The sequence below is a fragment of the Ursus arctos genome, unplaced genomic scaffold (genome assembly GCF_023065955.2).
Source record: "Ursus arctos isolate Adak ecotype North America unplaced genomic scaffold, UrsArc2.0 scaffold_24, whole genome shotgun sequence".
Taxonomy (NCBI): Eukaryota; Metazoa; Chordata; class Mammalia; order Carnivora; family Ursidae; genus Ursus; species Ursus arctos.
In genome coordinates, this window is record NW_026622919.1 from 33986256 (window position 1) to 34002247 (window position 15992).

The 15992-nt window shown below is 36.9% G+C and overlaps 1 protein-coding gene across 21 annotated transcripts in view; it reads right to left on the bottom strand.

Annotated features, from left to right (window-relative positions):
- BCAS3 (BCAS3 microtubule associated cell migration factor) overlaps nucleotides 1-15992 on the bottom strand; it is a 578553-nt gene that overhangs the window by 540357 nt on the left and 22204 nt on the right. For all 21 annotated transcript variants that reach the window (XR_008961213.1, XM_057317873.1, XM_057317874.1 and 18 more), the window contains one exon: nucleotides 11817-11923. Coding sequence is in view for 20 of the 21 variants with exons in the window: in XM_057317873.1 (XP_057173856.1) it covers nucleotides 11817-11923 (107 nt within the window). In the remaining variant the exon portion in view is untranslated. The remainder of the gene's footprint in view (nucleotides 1-11816; nucleotides 11924-15992) is intronic.

A 15992-nucleotide genomic window follows, 5' to 3' on the forward strand; every position in this document is an offset into this window, starting at 1 on the left:
GTAGGATGCTTAGCAGCATCTCTGGCTTTTATCCGCCAGATGCCAGTAGCAACTCCCCATCGTGACAATAAAAAAATGTCTGCAAACATGGACAAATGCTTCCTTAAGGGCATAAGCACTCCCACTTGGGGAGCACCGACTCAGATGGCAATGAAGTACTGACATCTCACACAAGTAGACTATGATCTCCTCAAGGATTAGGTCTTAGCTATATTTGTATCCCCTAATACTTGGCATAGTCCCTAAAGTTTCAGTGTGGCTGAATGGAAAAATTATGGTGCTATTAATTAATAAAAATAGAGATTTAGGGAGAAGGGACAGATTAGGAATGGAATGGGATGTGAGCAAACGGCAAATGATTATGAAATTTAATTTGGGTCCTTCTGAATTGACTCTCTTAGATGAAAATAGTCAGCCAAAGACTGAAATCTTGAAACACATTTACTAAACATATATATACATATATGTGTGTACATGTACACATACATATATAAAAGAACACATACATATAACCAACTAACTGCCAGACAATGTACTTGGCACCAAATATATAAAAACCATTAAGACATGACCACAGCTCAGGGAGCCTGGGTGGCTCAGTCGGTTAAGCGACCAACTCTTGGTCTCAGCTCAGATCATGATCTCAGGGTCGTGAGATCGAGCCCCACATTGGGCTCTGTACTCACTGGGGAGTCTGCTTGAGATCCTCTCTCTCTCCCCCCTGCCCCTCCCCCCTCTTGTGCACACACTCTCTCTAAAAATAAATAAATCTTAAAAAAAAAAAAAAGTATGATCACAGTTCTAAAGAGGCTTACAAAGAACTCTCCCAACTGCGGGACGCCTGGGTGGCTCAGTCAGTTAAGCGTCTTCCTTCAGTTCAGGTCATGATCCCAGGGTCCTGGGATCGAGTCCTGCATTGGGGTCCTTGCTTCTCCCTCTGCTTGCTGCTCCCCCTGCTTGTGCATGCGCTATCTCTCTCTCTCTCTCTGACAAATAAATAAATAAATAATTTTTAAAAATAAATAAAAATTAAAAAGATAGTTCTCCCACGTGCTAATGCAAAATCAAGATTCCCAGAAAATACTAGAATTCATAGGCTAAATATATATATACATACACACACATGCACACACACATATATATATACAGTAAATCCCTGATATTCTTAACTACACACAACTTTCCCCCTTAAATTATATACATCTAAGCCAGTAGTTTCAACCAGAATTTTCTCTAGAGTAGTTGTTCTCAACCGGAAGAGGTTCTAAACCAGGGCAGGACATTTTTAATTGTTACAGTTAAGGGAGTTGCTTCGGGCATCTAGCAGACAGAGGCAACAGATGTAGCTACATATCCTGCAATATACAAGGACAGCCCCCCGTAACAAAGAATCATCTGGTCTAAAATATCAATAATGGCAAGAGTGAGTCACAAACATATATAATTTATATTTGCATATTTTCATGCCTTATAATTTTAGATAATTTCCTATTTAAAATAGTGTTAACCCTCTAAAACAATCATTTTTTTAACTTTTGTTATCACTTCTGATTAGTTCCCATCAAGATGACCAATACTTTTTAAATCAGAAAAGTATACATAAAGAAAAAGGACAGAAAGCAAAGGCATAGAATATGAAAACTATGTGATCAATGCACACTATCTCTCTAGCTGTAAATAATCCCCAGAAAACATTTAAAGAATATTAATATATGGCCAATTAAAAAAAATTGGGACTCAGTTTCAAGATTACTCATCGTGTCTGCAGATGAAAATATGATTGGGTTCATATCCTGTAAGTCCACTTAGATATAGTTCAAAATAGGCAAAACTATCATAATTTATGGTGTTAAAAAATCTATGTAGTAGGTCAATTATATCTACAGAAAACTAGAAAAGACGAACCACAATATTTTTTAAAAATCAATGTAACTGTCTATTTCCTAGTTTTGACACTATACTATAGTTTATATAAGACGTCATCTTTGGATGAAGCTGGGTGAAGGGTACACAGGATTCTAAATAATATCCTTCAACGTCCCATGAGTCTATAATTATTTCAAAATAAAAAGATTTTACAAATCAATTCAAAAATAGGTAAAAATAAACAACAGGGCAAAAATTACCCACACGTATGTGGTATTACTGCACTTAAGAGGGGAAAAAATGTCTTTTCAGGAAATGGTGCTGAACCAATTAGGATTTTTTTTTTTAATTTTAAGTACAGGAAGCCTTGACCTCTGTCTCATACTATACACAAAAAATTTCAAATGGATCATAAAACCAAAGCTAAAACAACCTCTAACAGAAAATATAGGAGGGGGCACCTGGGTGGCTCAGTTGGTTAAGCGTTGGACTCTTGGTTTTGGCTCAGGTCATGATCTCAGGGTCATGGGATTGAGCCCCATGTTGGGCTCTGTGCTCAGGGTGGAGTCTGCTTGAGATTCTTTCTCTCCCTTTCCCTCTGCCCCTCCCCCAGCTCACGCAGATTCTCTCTCTCTCTCAAATAAATAAATCTTCAAAAAGAAAAAAGGAAAATATAGGAGAATATCTTCATGAACTTAGAGTAAACAAGATACAAAAAATATTAACAGAGTAAACCACTTAAAATTTGACCCAGATTTCTGTCATCAAAAGACAACATTAAGAAAGTGAAAATGTAAGAATACCTACAAAGGAGACTATTAAGACAAATGATGAAATCAGAAAATGGATTGTAGATCACATAATAGTATTTTATCAAATATAAATGTCCTGGTTTTGACAGTGCTATGGTTGTATAAGATAATGTGCTTATTCTTAGGAAATATATAATGAATTATTTATGGAAAAGGGGTACATGATTTCTCCTACTGATAAAGGGTTCAGGAAAAAATCTGCACAAATAAAAATAATACAGCAAATGGGGCAAAATGTCCATAACTGGTAAATCTGGGTAAATCAAGGACTACCTTGTAAAATTTTATAGAAGTTTAAAATTACTGCAAAATGAAAAGCATCTTTAAAACTCCACAATGAGATATTGGTACATACCTATCAGAATGGTTAAAATTTTAAAAGCTGAAAATACCAAGAGCCAATGAGAAATAGAGAACAAATGCAACTTTCATACATTGCTAGCGGGCATACATACTGGTAAAACTGCTTTGGAAAACTGGCTATATGTACTAAAGTTAAACAAACATCTACACTAGGACACAGCAAATCTACTCTAGGTCTATGTATCCAGAGAAATGGCTGCAATATATCCAAGAAACATATACAAGAACGTTCAGAGCATCTTTATTTATAATACTTAAAAACTGGAAACAACAAAAATGACTATTGGCTGGGGCGCCTGGGTGGCACAGCGGTTAAACGTCTGCCTTCGGCTCAGGGCGTGATCCCGGCATTATGGGATCGAGCCCCACATCAGGCTCCTCTGCTATGAGCCTGCTTCTTCCTCTCCCACTCCCCCTGCTTGTGTTCCCTCTCTCGCTGGCTGTCTCTATCTCTGTCGAATAAATAAATAAAATCTTTAAAAAAAAATGACTATTGGCTATATAATGGACTTTTTAAAATGTGTGGTATTTGTGACAAAATACTACACAGAAAAAAATAAGAATAAATTACTGCTACGCACAAGAACATGAAAGAATCTCAGAGCTATACTGCTAGGAGAAAGAAGCCAGACATAAAAGAATACAGACTGTATTATCTACGATCATATTTTTTTTATGAAGTTCAAGAACAGAAAAACTAATCTCTGGTGACAGAAGTCAGAATACTGGTTACTTGGAGTTACAAGGAGGACAATATTAACAGGGAAGAGGGACTCCTCAGAGTTGCTAGAAACGTTCTATATCAGTGATGTATAAAAGGTTATATATATATATATATATATATATAAATTAATTCAATCTGTACACTTAAGATCTGTGCACTTTACGGCATTTAATACATTCAATAAAATTTATAACAAGAGAAAAAACTGCCTTCCACAAAATCGTAAGTCTACTTGTGTCCGAGGAATATCTTCTGCTTTAGAGTAGAAAAACATCAAAAATATTTAAAACAAGAAAGATTCTGATTTACAATAATAAATTTCAAACCCAGATTGTGTATATTCAATCAACAGAAGTCACATAAAGCCACTACTAACCATAAGGAAAGATTAAACTTCAGATGCAAGATTTCTCTAAAGTGACACGTTAAGAAACACACTCTAAGCAAAAGTATTTTTCTCCATTAGTATAGGTGGATTCTAGAAGTTATTTCAACATTATTCTTCATTTTTGCTTTTATTCACGTCATGACTCCCGAAGCTCTTCCACTGTAGATGACTAAAGAGCCTTCCTTTATTTCTCTTCCCAGTAATAAGAGACTGGACCAAACAAAATAAGGCCCCGTTCTCAACGAACACAATTTTTTGATTCAGGTCCATATTCAAACTTTCTCTGCTTGCCTGTTACCCCAAAACACGGACTTTATATTGCTCCCAAATGAAATTCATAAAAATCGTTTCCTGGCTAGCAGTCTTGATGGCAAGGTCTATTGGCACCCAACTTCTAATAAATAATAGACTAATTGGTATTTACCTCAACTATACCCTTGCACGTTTCTCTAAAGCTGTGGTGTAAAGCTACACACACTAAAAGCTTTAGGGCAAATACTTCCTTTCAAGGAACAGCTGCACTTTTCGTAATGCAATGTGTTAGCGACACCTAGTGTCATTATCTTTGAAGTACATCCAAACTCCAAGAAAGCACTCCAAATGTTAACTTACTGAACCTAAAATATACATGAGTTAACGTTTGGTGCTTTCCTGGAGCTGGAGGGGAAGGTGCGTGGGGGGGGATGGACTAAATGGGTGATTGGTATTAAGGAGGGCACTTGTGATAAGCACTGGGTGTTATGTGTAAGTGATGAATCACTAAATTCTACTCTTGAAACTAATATTGTATGTTAACTAACGAGGATTTAAATAAAAACTTGAAACATTAAAAAAAAAGCTCTTGAAACTAAATAAATAAATACACTGTTTCATGCAGTCATCTTCTAGGTGTTGTAAAGAACACATTTTAAAGATTTTAAGATATTAAGAATTTCAAAAGAGGATGATAAAACTAAGTTGCCATTTAAACACATAGCAAAAAAGTAGGGAAAACTCCCAGGACTTTTACAAAGGTATATCCTGGGTTTCTTATCTGCTGAAAATTTTACATGAGCATTCTTTATTACTTATACTATGCAATGAAATTTTTGCCTTATATAATTTCTAACGCAATGCAAGTCTAAGTCTAATAATAAAATTACGATTCTTCTAAAACTATGGCATCATACATGCCAGGTAACACCAGCCCCAGGTCAAAACCCTGGGAACATCTTTGACTCTTTCTTCTCTCCTCTTAATGTCTTATCACATACCACAACAAACTTAGTTCAGGCTCACAACATCCCACATTTGGACAATGTTGAAACTGACTCCCAACTGACCTGGTAACCTTTTCTTTTCTCCTTATTCTCTGTCCCACTGTCATTGCAAGATAAATGTTTATTAAATATGGATTTTGGAATGTATCTCTTGTTACTCAAAGATTTTTAATGAGTTCATACTGGCTGAAAGATTAATAAATCCAAGCCTTCATCCTGCAATTCAAATTTCCTTCCTGAAACTTCTTTATCTCATTCTAAGTCCAGAGAGCATATAACCACTGAAATGAATGTTAATAATCATAGAAATGATTGTCATCTGTGTTAAATGAAATAACACATGACTACACAATGTCTAAAACATGCCCATTGCCATAAACAACTCCTCCTCCACCTGGATGTCATGTTGATAGTGTTTGTCAAACCTCGTTATGAATGTCTGATTATTTACTTTTTAATTTCCATTCTGGCACAAACAGATACTTCTGTAAGCAACAAACACATATTTGGATGATGTGCAACTGGCAAATAGCTATCAATGCCTAAAAGCTTACCCTCATTTTCTGTACTTACTTTGTTGCATACAGTAACAAACATTTCACCACTACAACCAGCACCACCAGTCCACGGTCCACAAACTTAAAACCAAACTCACTATCCTTCCACTCATATTTGCTCTTTATCATACCTTTACTATTTTTGTAAGACACATCACTGTCTCATCTGTGCAAAGTCCTCAAATGGCTTCTCCAACTCAATGTTTTTAGTGGGGGAAAAAAAAGTATGCCGATAATTCCTAAAAGATATTCAAATGGCCAACAATACATGAAAAAGTGTTCCAACATTATTAGTCATCACAAGGTACCACCCATCAGAGTGGCTAAAATTAAAAAGATGGGCAACACCAAATGTTGATGAGGTTATGGAACAACGCATACAAAGCTGGGGGAAATGTAAGATGGTACAGCTACTTGGGAAAAAGGTTTGGATGTTTGTTATAAACCTGACCACATTCCTACCCTACGAAGCTGCAATTCCACTTGTAGGTCCTTACCTAAGAGAAATGAACACACCACTTTACAAAAAGACTTACAGAAGATGTTCACAGCAGCTTTAGTCAGAAAAGGCAAAAGCTGTGAATAGCCCAGCTATCCATCATTAAGAGAAGGAATAAACTATGGTATGTTCATACACAGGAGTATTATTCAGCAATAAAAAGGATTGAACAACAGAGGTGAGCCTCACAAACATGCTGAGTGAAGGGAGCCTTACACACACAAAAATGTGTATAATAGGACAGGAAGTTCTAAAACAGGCAAAACCACTCTGTAGTGGGGGGAAGACATGAGAACAGCGGCTGCCTCTGCATGGGATAGAAGAAAATTTAATTGGGAATAGGCATGAGGGAAATTTCTTCAGTGATAAGCATGTTCTACGTGTTGACAGAGATTTGGGTTACCTAGGTGTATGCACTTGTCAAAGCTTAGGAAATTGACATATTAAGATTTGTGTATCTTATTGTGCGTATATTTTAACAAAAATTAATCAAATATTGAATTCTAGCTAATGATATGCACACCAAAGTGGTTGGGGGAAAGTCTACTGGTGTTTGCAATTTACTTTAAAATGTGTTGAATGAGATGGATATGAAATGAAGGAAGCGTTGTAAAATGTTAATGGTTCGATCTAGGTGGTGGATTTCCTGTTTTCACTGCAAAACTGTTTCAACTTTGCTCTGTATTTACAATTTTTGAGGTCCGTGGCTGACCAAGCTCTAGCCCACCACCACCTCTCAGGCATCATCCCCCAGCATGCTTCACCTTGCGCGCCCTCCTCCAGCTGAACTGCCTCCTTGCTGTTCTTGAATATAGAGGAAACATGATCCTCGCACAGAGTACTGGCTTTGAATGCTCCTCCCTCAAATACGCGGAAGGATCACTCGTCCACACTTCTGCACAAAAGATCTTCAAGAGAGGCTTTCCCAGACGACCCTGCCTAATACAGGAACCCACCACAACATCAACCACCCCACCCTAGCTCTCATCACCAGCTAACATGCTACATGTTTGTTTACTATCATCTTCCCCACCTCCCGAGAATGGAAAGTACACAAGAAGAATGATTTTGTTTTGCTCATCGTTGTTTTCCCAGCACCTTGAACAGGGTCTGGCTTGTGAAAGACAATCAATAAATCTTCACTGAGTGAATGAATTAATAAATAAATGGGGTAAATGTAAGTGGCATGGCTTTACAAGAATGCAATCTGGCAAATCTATCAAGAGCCTTGGTGTATCTGCTTTTATTGATCCCTCCAAATTACATGATCATAAAGATATTTATCTCAATATTCTTTAAGAAGAAAAAAAAACTTAAGAAATCTAAATCAGTGTCCAACCATAGAGGAAAGAACATTTCTACCTCAAAGCCACTGACTTTACTGTTTGCTGTTCTAAGCTTACCCTGGCTAAATCTTAACTTCTATGCCACTTCCTTATTATTATGATCTCTTATTCTTTTCATCATATTACAATTTAAGTTGTATATCATTTTTATTTAAATTCATCTTTCCTACTAGCTCCATTAGAGCAAACACCATGTCTGTTTTGCTCAAAATACATATTTTATCCCAGATCTGTGCTGAATAAATGAATACCTTTTTTTCTCTTTTTTTAAGTAGGCTCCATGCCCAGCATGGAGCCCAACACAGGGCTTGAACTCACGACCCTGAGATCAAGACCTGAGATCAAGAGTCAGACACCTAACCAACTGGCCACCCAAGAGCCTCAATAATGAACACCTTTTAAGTCCTCATAGTTTGTGGCACCAAGTCTTCTAGTATAAGACTGGGAGAAGAGAAAAATCAAGACTATAAATAGGACATATTAAAATGATGGAAATAAATACTGAGATAACAGCTAATAGAACTCAAGGAATTGTGAAAGGAAGAGTACAGAACTGCTTATTTTTTCATATGAATCACACAAAACTATTTGATTTTTAATCCACGTACAATCTTGATATTTTTCTTTAAGTTAAGAATTTTAAGCAAGAGAACCTATATTTATATTACCAAAAAGAGGCAATGAGATGGTTAGGCATGAGTGGGAAAAGGGCCTGTTTATCCAGAACATCAACAAATAATCATGCTTTCTTACATGACATCAGATGTGTTGAGAGAAGGGGCCTGACAGCTTGGGAAAGCTGGGAAGGCTGGTGTTTTCCTCCAGCCACCCCATATACAAAGTGGTGGGAACTGCACAGTAGAGCAACTATGTTATCTGGGCAGTTCTGCTTGTGAGCGAACTCCACAAACTAACTGTATGTCGAGACACCATCTAGGCCTTGTCCAAATTCATGCAATTCATAAACAGACAATTTGTTAAATGTGTAACCAGGATCTGTTTACTTTCTTAATCTGAGACTCACAGGTTATATAAAATCAAGAGGAGGGAACCCCATTCACAAACTTGAAGCAAAAAATGAGCTATGGCTTGGACAGGGATTGACTTTCTGCCCACTCACACGTACTCAAAAGCAAATATGATTTATGGCCTGAAAAGATCCCTAAGAGCCAGGATTATTTCTGGGTTGACCAACATAAGCTCCCCACTGTCTAGCACATAGTAACACTTCAATGATTACTGAATAACTGACCAGTGATAAGTTTTGGAAGGGTTTAGTTAGTAATGGGTAACAGTCACAGTACTCTATAAAAGATGAAGAGTTGAAGGCACATCATAACCTGTGTAACGAAAACTAAAATTGAACTGCCAAAGTACTAGTATACCTTTTGCTATCACATTTAGGGAGTAATGACGTACAGCTCTGAGATCATAGGCTTTGAATTTGAAGTCACATAGAAGTGGGTTTGAATTCCAATACCACCTCTTACAAGTGGTATGACGCTACCACCTGTAAAACAGGGTAACTTCTACCTCACAGTATATGACAGATGAGATTCTGTGTCCAAAAAATGCTTTGAACACAGTAAGAGCACAATCAATGCAATAGAAGGAGCTTATTTTCCCAAACTGCCTCCTAATTCTTGAAACAGTCCTCACAGGGCTATAATACTACCATAGTAAACAACCAGCTAATGAATACTGCATGAAGACAAGATTATTCCAGTCCCTCAAAATGCACTCTGGGCGTAAGAATTACCTTACAGAAGTAATTTAAATTATGCAGAAGACCTTTAAGTCACTCAGAGCTAAACACAAGTTAACTTTAAAACTATTAAAAGTGATACCTCTAATTATAACCAGAACAAGTGGGTAGCCTGAGTACCACCAAAGGAATGTGCTCAGTCCGGTCAACACCCCTCATCACACAGGCTCAACCTTCTTGTTAAAGCTCTAGCTTCCCCTCTGCCTTCAAGTCTGTCAACAAAGAGTGTAATGGATCAAAATATTATATCTATTAATAAGAAAAAGTTACATTTACAAAATCTTTTCCTCTGATCACAGCCTAGAAATATTTCTCTCGGTAGGGGAGAAAAAAAAACAACAACACTGCCTAATTTTAAGTCCAGTCCATGCCTTCGGTATGATACTTAAATTACAAACAGCATCGCAGGACCATGAAAAATGTCAACTACCCATCCCAAAAGGCAAAAGAAAGAGGACACTCATTTCATGACATACAGCAGGATTCTTCTATCTCTGCAAAATAAAGCCAATCTTTAAAAATAAGAAATATAAAACCTCTAACCCTAAATAACTAATTATATCATAATTATGTGATTAGATGAAAGACCAAAGTTCATCAGTGACTTATCAAAAAATAAGTAAATTTTTACTTAAAATATTAAAGAATTATGAAGTCCAATGTAATCATTACTTAATAATCTTTATGCCACTGAAGCCAAATTCTGTACTCAAGAACATCCTGAATTCCTTTAAATTTGACATAATATACTATGTTCTCCTATAAATCTTTTAAGAAGTAATGATATTACCCGACAGAACCAAAAAGAGGGGGGGAAATTCTAGCTGAAACAGGCACATACACAAGGAGCTTCAATATGGTGAGTGAATTTATTAAAGATACAAATAGCCCTGAGCCTCCAACTGCAAAACACACACACACACACACACACACACACACACACACACACACACCACAGAAGTTCCCCTTCCCCCGACCATCCACGGAAGAGATCTGATATTTCGGCCAGGCCAGAATATAAGTACAAGCCACAGTATGCAATCTGTTCTGTAAGTCACTCAGCTGTGATTCTACCAAGCCTCTTTCTCTTTTAGGACATTTTATTTCTGGTCATCCCAAAGAGGAACATGTAGGATTTAAGAGGCAAACTGGGACCAATATTAGGCAATTTTAAACACTTACCAAAATTGAAATTTATCTTATCTAGATACACAGACATTAAATAACCTCTGTTCAAATTCATGTATTACATAGGGGCGCCTGGGTGGCACAGCGGTTAAGCGTCTGCCTTCGGCTCAGGGTGTGATCCCGGAGTTCTGGGATCGAGCCCCACATCAGGCTCCTCCTCTGTGAGCCTGCTTCTTCCTCTCCCACTCCCCCTGCTTGTGTTCCCTCTCTCGCTGGCTGTCTCTATCTCTGTCAAATAAATAAATAAAATCTTTAAAAAAAAAAAAATTCATGTATTACATCATTATGTCTAACAGCAGAAAAAAAGATATTCAAGTTTTTTCAATATAGGGAACAAATTACGTAAATTAGGGAAAATCCAAATAATGGAATTATATGCAGCTTTTAAAATGCAATGAAGGAGCTCTCTGAATACTGACATTATGAGTAAAACACAGCAAAGTACAGACTAAGTTGTACAACATGCTCCCATCTGCTAGGGAGGGCAGAGTGGCAGAAACAAATTCATTTATGTTTTATTTGCATAAAACACAGATATAAGGATACATAGGAAACTAGAAATCTGGGTTGCCTCAAGGGGAAATGGAGGACAAGGGTGGGAGGGAGTTTTTTAAGCTTTCATAACCTCGAGAATTTTGTACCACATGACTGTTTTAACTGATTCAAAACACTGATTTTTAATGACTGCTAATTTTTAAAAAGAAAGGAAAAAGCCTTCTGTAAGCTTGTTTACTCTCCTGGAAAATGGGAGGGAAATAATAATAATACCTACTCAAAAGAGTTACTACGACGAAAAAATGAGATCTTGCACGTAAACTGATTCCCACAATTCCTGGCCTGACATCACAAATCATTTACAGCCCCTCTGCTCCCTCACTTGCCCCTTGTTCTTTGTGCCTTGCATGGTGCTAAACACACAGCAGCCTCTCAGCAGCTGCTTGTGAAATAAATGGATGAGACCTTACAGAAAGTGTGGCCAGATTTCACATCAGCTAGCATGCTGGCCAGTACTGTATCTTAGATCCGGATTCAACCTTCTCCAGACTTACCGGAATGCTCCAGACCTGCATTCCATCACTGTAGCCGATCATAATCAGCAGAGGCGGCTCATTCCCAGTGCTGTGTATTTCATGAAATTCCAGATTTCTCGATGTATCTGCGTTAGAATTAAGCCACAAAGAAGCAAATTAAAAAGAAAACAACTACACTTCTTCAGTGTTATTAGTCTAACAATTGTTTAAATTGTTTTTCAGTAAAAGTAAGTATTTGGAAGACATCATCTATAAGAAACTGAACACGAAGCTGAAATTATAAAACTAGTAGTTTTTTTTTTTAACAGTACCTATAATTACCTGCACCAGTAAGACTATTTAAAAAACTTTCACTAGAAAACTTGGGAATATTAACACCAGGAACAAAACCATCTGTAAATGATACATGAAAAAAATTTTTTACCAAAATTAATTAAATATAAATATGAAGTATAACATACCAGAATTTCTAATATTTGTAAATTTAACAGTGGAAGACAAGTTACTTTCCTTCATGTTTAGGAACTGAATTCCGATACACCTGAACACCGGGCATGTGGTCCACTACAAGAGAATTATAGGTACTTGTCTCATCGACTTCCAGTTCGCATCAGTGAATATTAAGCATCTGTTATATAATCAGTATTATGAAAGACATCCTTCCTGAAAAAAACAATTGCACCTCACAAAACACGAATTCAAGCATTCTATTCTCAAATCCATGACCTTATCCTCCGGCAGGTTTGCTCAACCATTTCCATTATGATCCATTTTTTTACTTCATTACACTCCCTGCCTTCTCCCTGTTCTTCAGACCACCTTATATTGACTCTCCTTCCATCTTATGGTCTTTGATCAATCATCTCAGTAACTTCTGCCAATAATCTACAGTCTCTGATCTCTTCTTACGGGATCTCTGCATAGCACCCATCTCGCAAAATCTCAATCCTAGATGAACCCAACTACCCGCTATCTTCATATGGCGATCAAGTACTGCTATAGGAATATCACACAATTAGACAGAATTGGTACCACTATAAAATTATTTATCTCTACAAACCTCAACTGGACCCTCAAAACAGCATAACAAATTTACTCTATTTTCTGGAACTTCACCTATAATTTCTCCAATGACTTTTTAAGCCTTCTCCAAGCTCTGACTCTACCCAACCCCTCCTTACTCAGCAGATAATCTGTCTCAGACTGCACAGGGAAACTGGAAATTTCCTGTTGCCAAAGACCTGAGTGCATTAGTACCACTCTATTCTCATTTCATCCCATTACAAACAGTTGTCTTTCCTTCTGTCTAAATTTCTCCATCTACGCTTTGGATCCCATCCTCCTCCACCTTCTCAGGAGCTTTTTTCTAATCATTTCTTTCCTTTATCTTCCATACCTTCCATGCTACCAGATATTTTCAGTGAGCATTTAAACATGCTGAAGTGTCTCCTACCTTTTAAAAAATTTCAAATAAATCAGTGCCAGGGAATTTTAGATGTAAATAATAAAGGTAAAATTAGGAAAACACGAGTGGATTACGTAGAAGCTCATTTTCATCATCATGGTACAGGGAAAGGCTTCTTAGTAGGACACAAAAAATTCTTTGCATAAAAGATCGGTAAATTCTACCACATTATCTATTACATTAAAATGGAGAACTTCTGTTCATCAGGAGCCACCCTTAGCAGAAAAGTGAAAAGGCAAGCCGCAGCACCAGAGAAGAGACTTATAACAATTATAACCCCACAAGGACTCATCTTGTACATATAACAGTTAAAAATCAATATGAAACAGATAAATCACTGGAAAAACAGGCTAGAGACATGAAAAAACACTTCAAAAAGAAGACATTCAAATAAATCCATCATCAGTAAATATGAAAAGTGGCTCAATCTCATTTGTAATTAAGGAAGTGTTGATTAAAACCACAATGACAAAACCAAGTGTTGGCAGGATGTGAAATAAAGTATTGCTTATTTACTGCTAGGGAATGTAAATCAGTACAACCACTTTGGAAAACAGTTTGACAATAAATGCCCAAGTTGAAGATACAATGCCCTTTGACCAAGTAGCTCTACTCTAGATACACTCATTAGAAAAAAGAACATGAATAGGCCAAGAGACAAGCACAAGAATATTCACAGCAGCATTATTTGTGTTTTTAAGAGTTTTTTTTTTTAAGTAATCTCTACACCCAACATGGGGCTCAAACTCACAACCCAAAGACTGAGAGTTGCATGCTCTTCCAACTGAGCCAGCGAGGCACCCTCATAGCAGCACTATTTGTAAAGAGCCAAAAGCTGAAATCAATCCAAATGCCCATCAAAAGGAAGGCGGACAAGCATAGCAGTATACTGCAACAATGGAATACTACTCACCACAGAAAAATAATGAACCACTGTCGTACATCATAACATGGATGAACCTCACAGACATAATGAGCCAAAGAAGCCAGGCACAAAAAAAACTAGAGAGCAAATAATTCTATTGATATGAAATCCAAAACCACTAAGCAATTAGGTAACAATATTCTACTTCTTACCCTAGGTGATGGTTACACAGGTGCTGGAATCGTAAAAATTCATTCATTGATCTAACCTTTTGTATTACTTATCATGATATATTTGCACAATAAATAAGGCTTTAAAAATCATAAACTGAAACAACAATATCCCTCTCCCTTTATTTGACTTCATTACTCTCCTCTCCTTCTAGAAGTTTAAACTCTTTGATTAAGTTGTTTGTAACTGTCATCTATAGTTCATCTCTCATTCACCCCAAATCCATTTCAAAATGGTTTCTGCCCCGACACTCCTCCCAAGTGACTTCTGCTGTGGTCACCAATAATCTCCAAGTTGTTGAATACAATGTACATTTTTTAAGCCCATCTTGTTAGACTATTTAGTGGCTATAACCAACACTCACCATTTTCTCCTTAAAATACTTTCCTTTGGTTTTCAGGTATGATCTTCTCCTGGTTTTCCTCCTATCACTCTAACCATTCCATGACCATTTCCTCCACTGACGAATTCCTTTCCATCTACTCTTTAAATACTGGAGTTGTTCAAAGCTAACTAACTCCTAAACACTGTTCTCACAGTATAGCCTCCCAAGTGGTCTCATTCCATCCACTGCTTCTTGTAGTATCTGCTAGTGACTTCCTCAACATAGGTTTTTGGATGTCTAGTAGAAGATCAAATTCCACTCAAAGATCATGATTTCCTCCACAAACCTATCTTCCTCCAGGGCTCTCTATTTTGGTGAATAGCATGATTATCTAGCCAGTTGGCAAAGTCAGGAATCACCTTCTTCCTTTCCTCTAACAATAAATCTATCAGCAATCTATCACCTGTGTCTTCCTAAACAGCTCTCTTCTTACACCACCACTACCCTGCCCATTATAACATCGATTCCAAAACCATAAAATGGCTTCCCGCAACATTGTTACCCACAAACTCCATACAAAAGGGTGTTTTTAAAAATATAAATAATGATGTATCTCTTCACCTACATCCTCTATATTAGTGACTTCTTGTTGCTCAGATATAAAGATCAAAATGCTCAACACAGCTTATAATCAGTAGTATTTAATACTGAATTTCTTTTGACAGGAATTCACTGGCATAAACTTAATAGCACATGATTCTATTGCCAGGAAAATTCAGAATTATAAACTTATTTTCCAAGGGCATAATTCTCTTTATACCTAACATTTACACGGTCTTTTATAGTTTTCAATGTGCTGTGATGTACAGATCAGCTCATCTGACAAACAACAATCCTGTTTTATGTGCAGAGCAGGGGCCAATTTCATTTTATCATTGACAAGAACAAGTTAGTCATAATGTACTCAAAGCTGAAAAGAAATCTCAGGATTCTTGACACTCAATCCAGTCATCTTTCTACTACAGCTACCATCTTGACCACAGGTTGTAACTTTTAGAAGGGCTCAAATGCCACGTATAAAACCCTGAGGTCATAATACGAACAAAATCTCCTTTCTCTTATTTTAGATTCTGCTTAGTCACTTGTATTCTTTTTCATTCTCTAGATGGTGGTACAGCAGACTTTATCACTCTGGAATGAAACTCCTAATTTTGTAAAACTTGTAGGTTATTCTTCAAAACCGTTACAGCTTTAAGTAATCCTTATTCTTGACTTTTCTTCATATCCCCTATTCTACCATCACAGGTT